General features: G+C 49.9%; 1 protein-coding gene across 6 annotated transcripts in view; it reads left to right on the forward strand.

The window, feature by feature from the left end:
- The window catches only part of SLC39A11 (solute carrier family 39 member 11), a 378,198-nt gene that overhangs the window by 81,324 nt on the left and 283,196 nt on the right, over window positions 1-13,678 (forward strand). For all 6 annotated transcript variants that reach the window (XM_058676223.1, XM_058676225.1, XM_058676226.1 and 3 more), the window contains exons 2-3: window positions 140-258; window positions 3,170-3,208. In XM_058676223.1, coding sequence (XP_058532206.1) covers window positions 151-258; window positions 3,170-3,208 — 147 coding nt within the window. In that variant the 5' untranslated portion in view covers window positions 140-150. The remainder of the gene's footprint in view (window positions 1-139; window positions 259-3,169; window positions 3,209-13,678) is intronic.

Below are 13,678 nucleotides of genomic sequence, written 5' to 3' on the forward strand. Positions count from 1 at the left end.
TGGTGCATGCCGCCAAGCCAGACGGAGGCCGGCTGAGGATGGAGGCCAGCTCAGGCAGGCGCGTTTGGATGGAGTAGGACATGTACGAGCTGCTGATAGAGACCCTTAGCAGCTGACCCTCTCTCTCTTCTGCCCACAGCTGAACCCAGCATGCTCCACGGCCACAGCCCCGTGTTCCAGGCCTTGCTGGGCACCTTCTTCACCTGGGGCATGACGGCGGCAGGGTCAGCTCTTGTGTTCGTGTTCTCTAGTGGACAGGTGAGTGGCCTCGCTCCAGTTCTAGAACATTGTAGGGACTTCATGGGGTAGGTTTGCCAGCCCTCTAATGCTCCTGGCCACACCTCCAGGCTGGGGGCTGGGCTGAGGTTGTTGGCTGGCCTCTTGCGCCCCACGTCTCCCTGCTGGGCTGCTGGAACAGGTGTCTGCTCACTGCAGGGAGGTGCACATGTGATGGTCTCGCTGTTGGTGACTGACAACTTGACCAGGAGGAAAAAAGAATGCTAAGCCTGCTGGCCTGCCTCCTTTTACCCCATTGCTTGATGTCTGCTTTTCACCGGATTTCTTGCAAATGTAGGTGGTCCTTTTTACTCCCTCTGCCTTGGAATGAGTGGACAAAGAGACACACCATCCTGTCCCCTTGTGGACCCCCGTGCATCTTCCATGAAGCCACTCATCCACAGCACCCTCTCTCACTCACACGCCCCCTGCATACCAACCTACACTGCTCTGCACTCCTGTGGCCCCACCCGGTGACTCCACACCCCTCTCACACGCCGCACCCCTGCATGACCCACACACGTATCTGTATGATTGAAACTCTCCTGCAATCCAGAGTTCCCTCAGTCCGCAGGCTGAATGCCATCCATGGGATGAAGGCACAGTCCTTGTGTTGTTTAGCCCTGTAACTATAGAAACTGTGAGAATGGCCCACGGGGAAGGGACTGCAGATCTGTTTCAACACGTCCTGAGATGGGTCTGGACATGCAACCACGTATAGAAAGTTGGCAGGGCAGGTGCTGTCGTCTTAGAGGCAACTCTGTAGGTGTTGATTTCAGTGTTTAGGCCCCTGCCTCCCACGCTGCTCTGTCCCCTCTGTCCCCTCCCTCCTTGGAGAGTTTCAGAGCCAGATCATCTGCTGGGAGCACACAGGCTGGAGTGACTGGTTCCTGGGGATCTGGGCCTACAGGACACTTAGAGGAGTTACATTCATAGAGACAGAGCGGGGCAGGAGAGGAGTGAGAAAGCTGTTGTGGAATGGGTCTAAGTTTCAGTTGTGCAACATGTGTGACATAAACAGAGTCCCGTGAAGGCCAGCTTTCTTCAATGCTCGTCCAGGATGCATGGTGTGTGAGAATGTTGTCCTCGCGGACAGCTGAACAACAGTCCATTGTGTACACGCACGTACCGCATGGGTTTATCTGTTCATCTCTCCGAGGCCACCAACAACCTGGTTATTGAAGTGCTAGGTGCATATAGGGAAGTACATATTTTAGGAGCGTAAGGTTTGATCATTTCTCACCAGTGCCCTGAAGGTTGTGCCCAGGTCAGGAGACGGAACCTGGCTGCCCCTCCTGGTATCAACCTTGAACCTCACCCTGCACTCTGAGGATGTCTCCCTTCTGTCTCCACCAGCATGTTTATGTCCTTTAGTTAGATGGAGTGAACTTGGAGGAGGTGTTGTTCTGTGTCTGGCTGACGTCACCCCGTCCATTTTCCTGTTTCTCCTATGCTCCTGCCTGCAGGGAGAGGTGTGTGTGCTCGTGTTATGTATGCCAATTTTTCATACGACTGTTTCTTTTCGATAAGTTTAGTTTTACTTATTTGAAAGAGCAGAAGTGAGAGTGAGAATGAGAGCAAGAGAAAGAGTGCGCGAGAGAGGGAGAGGGAGAGCGAGCACGCAGGTGAGAGAGGGACTCTTCCGTATGCTGGCACTTCTAAAGGCCAGGCTGGCCTGGAGCCAGGAGTCTGGAACTCCGTCTTGGTCTCCCACGTGGGAGCGGGAATACTTGAAGCACTGCCACCCGCGGCCGGCAAGGGTGCATTCGCAGGAACCTGGGAGCTGGATTGGAAAGAGGATGAGCTAAGCCTTGCCCTGGGGCCTGGTGTGGTGGGTCAGTGAGATAATCCTCCCCTAGTTCATGTCCCGGCAGCTCCACTTCCCATCTAGCTCCCTGCTTGTGGCCTGGGAAAGCACTGGAGGACGGCCCAAAGCCTTGGGATCCTGCACCCGCGTGGGAGACCCAGAAGAGGCTCGTTGCTGCTGCCTGTGGGCTTCAGATCGGCTCAGCTCTGGCTATTGTGGCTGTTTGGGGAGTGAACCAGAAGATGAAAGATCTTTTCTCTGTCTCTTTTTCTCTCTGTAAATCTACCTTTCCGATAAAAGTAAATAAATCTTAAAAATAAACACACACACACACACACACACGCAAGACTTCTACTGGCACTCTGATTTTGGATGTGGGCCTCCCCAGAGGTTGCTTAACCCACTATACCACAACACAGACTTGTTGTGGCCTGTGACTTGATGATGTTAGGATATCCATTCTGAAAGCTCATTTTAGACTGGCTACTTTCCACAAGTATGTACTTTTATTTGCAGTAAATCTTGTTCCCCCTACTCTTCGAAAAAAAAAATGTCCATTCTAGAATGTTTTGGTGAGCATTTGGGCTCTCAGTAAGAGTGATGTTGTGCACACTTTTGTGTGTGGACTTGGTGAACATGCATCATGGTACCCAAGAATGGCATGGGCTGTGGGCACGGCTCATTGCTCATTGGTGCCATCAGAAGTTCTTTAAGGTGATTGTGCCAGTTTGCAGCCCCACTTGTGTGAGGGTCTCGGTTGTTCCCCAAGCTGCCTGCCAGCACTTGGTGAGTTCCCTCATATGTTGGAAAAGGCCAGCTGCCTCCTAGAGGTGTATAACCATCCTTCCCAGGGAGCGAGAGCTGATTCAGAGAAAGCCCACAGGCCAGTGCAGACCTAGCACATGGAAGTTTAAGAAAGAAGACTCCCCTGGTTTGGGCCCCATTGTAAACACTCAGGGTGCGTGTGCTCCGGAGTGGGCCTGCCTGTGTACTGTGGCTCTCTTGGGGCCTCCTGGGCTCCTCTGGTCCCAGGAAGCCTTACCTTGTTACCCGTTAGCAACTGAAGCATCTCGTTTTTATTTCCAGAGACGGATTCTAGATGGGAGTCTTGGCTTTGCGGCAGGGGTAAGTAGCACGGAGCGTGAGAAATGTCCACAGAGACACGTTGGTCGTGACATTTTTCCGCCGAACGCCCTCCCCCATCTCTACCCACGTGGTCTAGATGCATGCTGTGTGGCCTCTGGAATGGGACAGCCTAGCCTGTGCTTGGGACCATGTCGGCTTCCTCACTTGCTGAAGGCCCCTGCTTAGCTTGGATGGCAATGACCGCTGCTGTGGGACTCATGAAGTAAGATGCTTGGAAAAGGCTGAGCACACGTGGGCCTGGCCTGATACATGGTTAACCTGGATCTTTCTTCTCTTTCTCCTTCCCCTCTCTTCCTTCCCTTTATAAGGATTTTAAAAGAAGATTTATTTATTTTATATTGCAAAATCAGACATACAGAGAGGAGGAGAGAAAGAGAGGAAGATCTTCCGTCCGATGATTCACTCCACAAGTGGCTGCAATGGCTGTAGCTGCGCCAATCCGAAGCCAAGAGCCAGGAACTTCTTCTAGGTTTCCCATGTGGGTGCAGGATCCCAAGGCTTTAGGCCATCTTCCAGTGCTTTCCCTGCCACAAGCAGGGAGCTGGATGGGAAGTAGAGCTGCCAGGATTAGAACTGGCACCCATATGGGATCCTGGCACGTTCAAGGTGAGGACTTTAGCCGCTAGGCCACCGTGCTGGGCCCTAAAAGGATTTTAATATAGGCGTTTTTAAGTAAGCATTCCTGGTACCTATCATCCAACTGCAATCAATAAATATTTATTTATCTGAAGGGTAGAGACAGAGAAATAGATTGAGAGAGAGGTCTTCCATTTACTACTTTCCTCCCCAGATGCCCTAAGCAGATGTGTTAGGGCCAGGCTGAAGGCAGGATTCTGGAACTTAGTCCAGGTCTCTCACATGTGTGTCAGGATACTAGGTGTGCGAGCTATCATCTGGTACCTTGTAGGCTGCGTGCTGCTGGGAAGCTGGATTGGAAGTGGAGGTGAGATCGTGGTGCAGCCACTCTGACATGGGCTGTGGATATCCCAAATGATATCTTCACCATCTCGCCAGATAGCTGCTCAGCCAGCATCCTTCATCCTTGGCGTTTTCCTAACTTCATGTCATTTGTCTTCCAATCTTCATGGGGGATTAGATTATAAAAGCAAATCCTAGATATCATGTTATGTTATCAGTAAATTTATTATACATCCTCTATGGAATGACTTTAAAAAAAAAAAGATTCTGTTTTTAGGCATGGTGTGGAAGCCCTAGTTAGTGGCGGAAATCCTTGCCTTGTTTGCGTAGGGTTCCCATATGGGAGCTAGTTCATATCCTGGCTGCTCCACTTCCCTTCCAGTTCCCTGCTTGTAGCCTGGGAGGGCAGTTGAGGACAGCCCAAAGACTTGGGACTCTGCACCCACATGGGAGACCTGGAAGAAGCTCCAGGCTCCTGGCTTCGGCTCAGCTCAGCTCAGCTCCAGTCATTGCAACCACTTGGGGAAAGACAGAATATTCCATCCACTGGTTCACTCCCTGGATTACTGCAGTGGCCAGGGTTGGGTCAGGACAAAGCCAGGAACCCAGAGCATCTTCTGGCCTCTCATATGGGTGCAGGAGCCCAAAGGCTTGATCCATCCTCTGCCACTTTCCCAGGTGCCTTAGCAGGGAACTGGATGGGAAATGGAGTATCTGGACTTGAACTAATGCCTCTATAAGATGCTGCATTGCAGGTGGAAACTGAATGTGCCATACCACAATGGTGGCCCCTGGAAAGACTTTTTTTTTAAATAACAATATAATCATGTTGTTATCATACCTAACAAAATTTATGTAATTCCTTATTATAATCTAACATTCAATATATATTTGAATTTTCTCTGTATTTTCAGTACATAGTTTTGCTAGAATCAAGATCCAGACAAGATTTTTATGCTGAGTCTGTTCATTTTCTTTTCAGTTTATTTTATTCTTCAACAATCTGATTATTTTTTCACAGTAGCAGTTTGCTGTAGGAATACAGTCACTTGTCTCTAGAATGTTCCATATTCTGAATTTGACTGATTGCTTTATGTGATGTTGTTTAACTTGTTCCATAGTCCCCTGTATCTCCTGTTTGCTGGCAGTTAGGGCTCTAGTCCTGGTTCATTCCATTTTCTGTTTTCAGGCATGAATGCATCATGATGATACAACTTATTACAACTTAAAAAAAAAGATTTATTTGAATTGTGCACTATGGGCCCAGCCCAGCCTGGGCTGCCCACTCGAGTGCCACTGTACGATGTGGGCCACCCTGTGGCATGCTCATGAGGGCCTGAGGGCGAGGGCTTGTAGGGGGCCTGAGGGATGGTTCCTGCTGGGTTGTGTGGGGACCTGGGCACTCGTCTCCAGGCAGGTGGAACGAGCCTGGGGATTCCGCCATGTGTTTGGTCTGTGGATTGATTAGGGAAGGGGGTAAGGAGATGTGTGGGAATGAAGACCACTGAGAGAGTATGCTATAGGCAAGGAACAACTTCTGAGGGACTTTCATTGAAAAGGCCACTGTACTTGCAGGTAAGTGGGGGTGCTGAGACCAAGTGGTTTGGAGGATGGGTGCTGGAGGACATTTATGGGTCAGACCGATGTACCAACCCGTGTAGGAAACCTGAACTGGGCTAGTTAGCATGGATCACTGCTGACCACCACTCACCAATGCACACTAAAACTAGGGCTGGGGCTTACCTGGTAGGACTATATTATAGTACCTGCCAGTGAATGTTGGAACAGGGGACAGGTAGTGTTAGACTGGGCCATGCCACTAACCAGCACACAAGAGAACCAGGTCTGGGGGCAAACTCTGGGGAGGGGATATGTGGACCCACCACTATGGAACTGCAGTTTCCACTGGTTTGCTTAAGAGCTGGGGGTGGTGGCGGCTGAGCTAGGTATAACCATGGAATCCTCTGATGCTCATGGGTACTGGGGTTGGGATCAGACTCCGATGCTCATGATTACTGGGGTTGAGATCAGGCCAGGCTGGTCTAGTCTGCAGCACCTGAAGGTGCACCCAAGAATAGGGTATGGGGTGGGGCAGGCTGTAGTATCCACCAGCTCATACAAAGACCAGGATGGAAGGGGGCAGGTTATGTTTGGTAAGGGGCTAGCACCCGCCGGTGCATGTGAGATCTGGGTCAGGGAGTGGGCTTAGTGGGGGGGGAACTTGGACTCCCCTGATGGGCTGTAGCTCCTACTGATGGGCATGTGGTTCAGCCCTGGGTGTTGGTTAGGCCAGGCAAGGTAAGTGTGTGGGTTGGTTCTAGAGTAGGGTGGACAGGGCAGAGATGGGCCAAACCTTAGCCCATTGACATGTGTAGGAGCCAGGCTAAGAGTGAAAAGCATGCTGGGTTAGGCTATCACACCTACTCGTTTGCATGAGCTAGGGATTGGAGCAGACTGGGCAGGGCTAGGCCACTACACGTGCTAATGAGAGTTGGGACTGGGGAGGGGTGGGGCAGGTCAGGCTGCAGCATCTGTGGCAAAGACCAGGACAGAGGATGGACCATGCTGAGCTGGGTCAGAGTAACCTCTGGCATGCGCAAGGTCAGTGGTTGGAAACAGGCAAGGTTGGGGAATAAAGGGGATGTTCAGCTGTATTGTGGTTCCCTCTGGTGAGTGTGAGAGCCGGAATAGGGGCAGCGAGCTGGGCTGGACATGGCTGCAGTATCCCTCAGCATGGATGTGGACTAGCTTTGGAGTGTGTCAGGCTGGGCTAGGTTCCAGCAGCCACTAGTGCTTGTGAGAGCCAGGTGTAGGATATGTTGTTTGTGGGTAGCAAAATGTCCAGGCATCAGAGGGAAGGATCCTTGGGAAATATGTTTTTGCTTATCTTAATAAAAAGGAACATAGGAATAAAATTAATGCTTAGCCATGTCTTCTTTCAGCAATGAATACTTAATTATCCACCGGTAGACGAATGACTTGGAAAACACAAGAAAAAAGCCCTGTCCAGTAACACAGGGATGTCCACTAACATGCATTGCCAAGAATGTTTCAACGTTTGAATGCTTAGTGATTCCAAGACAGTGATCCTTGAACTTTTCATTGTTGTGAATCTCTTCTGCACTGGTTATAGCTGCAGTGCTAAATCAATCCAGGAAATTGTTGTTTAAGCATTTAGAGCCCCAAGCTCACAGGAAGTCTTTAAAAATTAAATTGAATTGTATATAGGTACTTATGTGGTAGAGGAGTATAATGAAGAAATCAATCAGGTTCTCTAGCATAAAAGATAAAGTTGCTGTAGGATAAAATTCTGCAGGAAGATGTAATTGAAATATAAGCCAATGAGAACAAAATGGAACTGATAATTGTTTTTTTTTAAACTGTTACAGAGTTTCCTCATGGTGCATTTATTTTTATGGAGGTAAATTCTCATACAGAAACAGCAGCAAAGTGCATAAAACACATTCTGCTGAATTTATATATCACATTTTTAAAGTGTGTCATGACAGGAATACAATGCTGTGCTATTCAGATTCTACCATGTGGGGAGCGGGGTACTGAAGCTGCTCCTGGATTTGGTAGGGGCTGTTGCAAGATGAAGGCTGGCCCAGGGCCAGGAGGCGGAGTTGTTCTCGCCAGCAGGTAAACAGGAAGTCACAGGGATAGGCTAATGCCTTCGCTGTGATTACTGGCCTATCACGTAGCACCAAGTGGACCCACGGGGAGAAGAGATTGGACGAAAACAATATAAAAGTAGCTGGTAAAAGCTAGGCGGGGACGACGAAGGACTGGGATGACGGAGGACTGGGAGATGGACGGACGGACTGGGATGGAGGGACAGAAGACGGGACAAGGGAGAAGGAGAACGGGCGGGAGGAAGGTTGCCGGAGAGAAAGTAGAAAAGAGGGATACAGACAGAAGCAGTAAAAGCAGTACGGAGAAATACGGCAGCAAGAAGGGTGGCAGAGAGAGAGCTGGAGAAGCGGCAGAGGAAAGCTTAGACCAATGGGGACAGGAGCAGCAGAGATAAGGATTTAAACGCAGCCACTTTTGGCTATGAGGGGTCCGGTTGCGGTTCATGTTTTCCTGGACCCTAAAGAGCGTACACCATCTTTTTAGTGTCACTGCTGGGCGGCGACACTACCGGATATATTGAAAAGACTGAGGGGAGAGAGGGAGAGAGCTTGTTATGAACCAATCAATATTTGAATGCTAGAAATGATACCTTTTGCAAGTGCTTAATCTTAAGGTGGAACCATTTTAAGTGTCGGCTTACACATGGGTGAAGTGAAAGTCAGAGAGCTTCTCTTTGAGACTCTGATTCTCCTGGTTCTGATGAGGCTGACTTTTGGCAGTTGTCTCCTGATTTGTTCCTTTTTTGGTGAAGAGGTATTACAGGGATGGGTGTTGTTCTCAGTGGATTAAGCCACTGCTTGGGTGGCCTGAATCCCCTATCCAAGTGCCTGTTCTGACTTCCTGCTAACGCACCTGGGAGGCAGCAGAGGATGGCTCAGGAACTTGAGTCTCTGCTACCCATGTAGAAGACCTGGAGGTTGCTCCTGGCTCCTGGCTTCCACCTGGGCCAAGCCCAGTATTGTGGGCATTTGGAGAGTGAGCCAGTAGATGAAAGATCTCTGTCTGTCTGTGGGCTGGTCTCTGTGGCTGTGCCTTCCAAAGAGAGGAAAAGGAGTAAGTGGACACTAACAAAGTCATTGCAAGATGCAGAGAGCAAAAGGCAAAACCCAAAAACCAACTGAACAAACAAAAACTCATGAAAAAAACCCGCAATGAGACAAGAAGGGAAAGCAAGCCAACAAAACAGTGTGCACTTGTCTTGGGAGGCATAAAAATGAATTCTAGAACATTAGAACATGAAGATTTGAGATGTACTTTCCTTGGCAGAGACGGGGGTGGGGAGCCCTGGGATGAGTGTACTGCTGCGTTTGCTTAACTATGAGGATGTGAAGTAGGTCCAGTCACCTTCTTTTCCAGACTTGACCCTGAGCTGGTTGTATGGAAGACTTTCTGGCGGGACCCAGGAAGCACAGAGCAACATGAGCATGTGATGTGGGCAGTGACTGGCACTCAGACACAGGGGCCTTCAGTGGCACTGCTGCCCCGGAGTTGGCTCATGGGTGTGCTTTTTTGAATGAAGGAGAGAGGGTTCAGCAGGTTGCACCTCCTAGGAGCAGAGGTTGGTTTCCTGATGACTTTCAAAGTCAGAAGCCAGTCTTGTGAGCAGCTGCAATTGTGTGGACTTGTGTGGTAATAATTTACACGTGACAGACCTGTTGGCTAGGGCAGTAGTAGTTTCCCCACCCCTGCGGAGTGGATCCGGCGGGGGTGGGGTGGGGAGACTTCTGCACCCTGGGAGACATTTAGTCTGTCTGGTTGTCACAACTGGTGCTTGGTGAGTAGAGGCTTCCTCCGATGTCAGGGGGAATGAAACCCTGGCCCGGGCCATTTGGATGTGTCACATCCAGCCACAAGTGGAACTGTAAACATTCAGACATCCAGTTTTGTTAAGGAAGGAAGTTTCTGCGCCTCTCTCCCTTGCCCTCAGCGGTGACCACTCAGGCTGAACATGCCTCCTTGGAGACATTTCAGTGTGTACAGCCATAGGATCAGGACAGCTGAATATGCCATGTGCCAGGTGTCCTAGGGGATTTACTTGCTCAACCCAGCTCTGAGATGCTTCAAAGACAGGACTTGGGAAAAGGCGAAGGTGGGGCTGGGGTGGTTGCACCCACAGTAGTTGTAACATGGTCTTGCAGTTGGTTGTGCACATGGGCAGGTGTGTATTGAATCAGCCATGTGGAACCTCTGTGATAATGCTGCAGTGGCATGTTTATATAATATGTAATTGTTCACCCGAACCAGAGTTTCTGTCACTGAGATTCTTGGGTCGAAGAAGAAGTGTGTTTCCAGTATGCCAAGCAGTCTGTTTCATGGCTTGTTTTTCCTTCTCATTAGCAAGGCCTTGTATGTGTTAATCTGATCTTCTTAACTGACTCTTGGCATCTGCCTGATTTTCCCTTAACTTCTTAAATCACTCCCCTAGTTTCCTAGAATTATTATCTCTTTCTACTCAATGCCTGTGTCTTGTCATGATTTTTTTTTTGGCCTGATGTGTAAACTTAATAGGGAGAACTGTTGCCATTAAAAAGCAAAACAAACAAACAAACAAACAAAAAAACCCACTATTCCTCATTAGAATCCTAACGGCACTATAACTTAAAAGCTGGAAGAGATCTTGGGTGATTACAAAGCTTAGTATTTATGGAGTCCTTACTCTATACAGGGGGCTGTGCCAAGCACTTGAGCTACCTCATCTAATTGAACTTTCTCGCAGGTGTGTACCAGGTGCTGTTGTTCAACCTCATTCTGCAGGTCCAGGGAGGTTAAGTAAGTTGTTCACTGTCACACAGGTAGCTGAACCAGACTTTTTTAAGTTTAAAATTGTATTTTTAATATACATACTTGAGAGGGATGCATGGCCATATTGGCCTCTGATTAGGGTAGGGAGAGTCAAGGAATGAAGAAGGTGGGTGGGACAAATGCTTCAGTTCTCTTCTTCTTTCCTTTTTTCTCATGTGTCTGCTGGGGAAGAAGGGGAGGGGGCCACTCCTTGCTGTCAAACTACAAGAGCTCCCAGGAAAGGGGGATGATCGTTTGGTGATGCCTTAGAGACTCCGATGTGGAGAAGAATGTACCAAAGATGTTACTTGAGTGATTCTGATAGTTCTGACACATTGTTGGCTTAGTTGCATCAGGGGTGAAAAAGTCTTTCCGAGGTCTGTTGGCTTACCAACTCCACTTTAGTGCATCCCTAGACGCAGACACTTGCTGCAAAGCTTGGCCGGGAGAGTTGTGCAACCTGTTCTGCTTTCCATCCTCTGTCAAAGCATTCCATGTCCTCTGCTGGCCTAGATGAGCTGGCTGTGGTGCTGCTGGGCCTGCTGTTTACTGCACAGGCTCAGTCCTGATTCGTGTATCTAAGAACAAATTACATATCTTCTGATTTTCCCTGTGGCCAGGGTTTGAATCTAGCGGTCTAGATGGGGTTTCCTCCAAGAAACCTTCTCTGGGGTGACCTCTGACTTGACTGTTTTGCAGGCCAGCTGGGTCAGGTTTGGTCTGTCACCTGCATCAGCCCATACCAGTGGATACAGCTGCCTGGTCATTTCCATCCCCAACCCCATATCTCACATAAAGTGATGGGTACTGCAGCCTAGCCCAGCCCAGCCCAGTCTGCCACAGACCCAGTCCTCATGCACACAAGTGGTGCTATGGCCTCGTTGGAGTGATCTTGCATAACCCTTACCAGGCTCACTCTCAGCCGTGGTTTTTGCATGTGCTGGCATATGCTGCAGCCAAGCCTGGCCCATCCTGCATCCCGTCTGGCTTTTATGCACATCTATGGGTGTTGTGGTTTAGTTCAGCCTGACCTGCCCCCAGACCTGGCCCACACATATATTGATAGGTGCTACTGCCTTTTCCAGCCCAGCCTGCCCCCAACCCTGGCTTTTGTGATCGCCAGTGGGAGCTGCAGCCTTGCAAGGGAGTACCCACTGTTCTCCGAGTAGGCCAGGCCTACTCCAAGCCCTGGTTCTTGCACTTGCCAGAAGGCACTGTGGTCCAGCCTGACATGACTACCACTCTGACCTAGCATTTGCCAGTGGCTGTTGTGGCCTAGCAGACTGGCCTGTACCTATTGTGGCTCTCATGTGTGCCAGCAGATGTGACAGCCTAGCCCAATCCAACCCACCCATAGCTCTGACCCTTGCGTGAACTTAAGGATGTTGCTGCCCAACCTGGCCTGGCTTGTACTGTGAACTGCCCGCAGGCCTGGCCTACATGTATGCTGATGGGTGCTGCAGCCCAGCTTGGCCTGGCCTGCCCTCAGCTCTAGCTCTCATGCTCATCAGTGGCAGCTGCAGCCTAGCAGGGGAGTTCCCCAAGTTCCCCTACCAGGCCCACTCTTAGCCCTGGATTTCACGTGTGCCTGTGGGTGCTGCAACCAGCCTGACATGGCCCTCCCCCAGTCCTCACACTCACTGGTAGGTACTGTCTGACCCAGAATTTGAACCCATACTCTGATTGTAGCATTCCCACTCTTAAACTACCATGCCTATTAGCTGATATCTGGTCTACCTCCCTCTGTTTTCAGCTAAGAAACAGGTCCAAGGAGAGTAATTGCTAGACAGTGGAACTGTTAGGACCAAATCCAGACAAGGCAGGGGCTTCCAGGGTTTAGCTGAGTGATCATGGGCCAACTCCTTCCAGGAACTCAGTTGATTCCACTGGGCCTGGCTAGTTCGTCGACAGCTTCATGGCCCTACAGCTTTAAAGAGGTGTGTGTGGCAAAGGCTCCTAGGTGTCATGTGCCTTTGCCTGTAAGAGCATCATGAAGGATCTTAGAGTTTGGTCCATCTATTAGAGTTCATAGTTTCCTACTGAGCACCAATATGTTAATTGAATATCTTTTCTGAGAGCGGGTGAGCTTGGAAGGGTCAAAGTTTTCATTTCCCATGCCTGGGACGTGTGGGTGGCTTGAACCAACAAGGAGTCTGTGCGTCAGTGCTTATTGTGCTGCAAGGAGGAAGCACTTATATGGAGTAACCATGGCCATGAAATTACAGAGGAGAAAGCAGCCTAGCACTTGAGAAACTTACTTCTGGGCATGAAAAGGCAATTTAATATCTATTAGCCCATAGGGAGCTATTCTCCTTGAAGACAGTTTTCTCAGGGAGGTTTCGGCAGGACTTGTGTCAGGGTGGCAAGTGGTTAGTCATGGTTTCCTCAAGTGACCAACTCTCTGTTGGGTGTTAATAATGTTTTCCAGGGATGGTCTTGGCTCTTGGAGGGATGAGAGTGGCTGGCTGTTCTCCATTTCCAGAGAGAACTGGGTAGAAGAAAGGGGCTTCCATCACAGTGTGAGGGGTGCAGGGAGGCAATTGCAGCAGGGCTGCTGGGAAGGCATATTCTCCAGTAAACAGGAGAAGGGACAGCCATGGGACTGGATCTTCTGAAATCCCTGTGTGTTTATCATGGGCTCCACAGATCCTGCAGTGAGAGCAACAATGGATGTTTCCTTGGCTCCTTATCAGGCAAGCAGGGAGAAGCCTAGTGTTCCCTAATGGAGATTTTTTTCATGGAATTGGAAGCTGAGGTCTTTTGGACCCACTAAAACAGAGTGGGCCATAGTGCCACCAAACAGTGTAGAGGGACAGAGGGCGCTTGCAGGTTCTGAGGAGGGTTTTACCGAGATTGTCTGCTTGGCAGAGCTGAGAGTTTGTCCTTTGTGAGTCTGAGGGACCCTGAGAGTCCTGGGGCGAGACTGAGGGGCGCTGCTGGCCTCCCCGAGGTGAGGAGAGAGCCCGAGAGCACTTGGGTTTAGAGCAGATCCTGCCCCCATATCACTCAGACTGGGCAGACCACCTGCCTTCGGTTGCCTTTTCGGGCCTGGGGAACCTGGGAAGTGTAAGCTTTCTCTCCCTGCAGGTTTTCCTATCCTGTGAGGGGACGCAG

This window comes from Ochotona princeps, chromosome 17, assembly GCF_030435755.1.
Source record: "Ochotona princeps isolate mOchPri1 chromosome 17, mOchPri1.hap1, whole genome shotgun sequence".
Taxonomy (NCBI): domain Eukaryota; kingdom Metazoa; phylum Chordata; class Mammalia; order Lagomorpha; family Ochotonidae; genus Ochotona; species Ochotona princeps.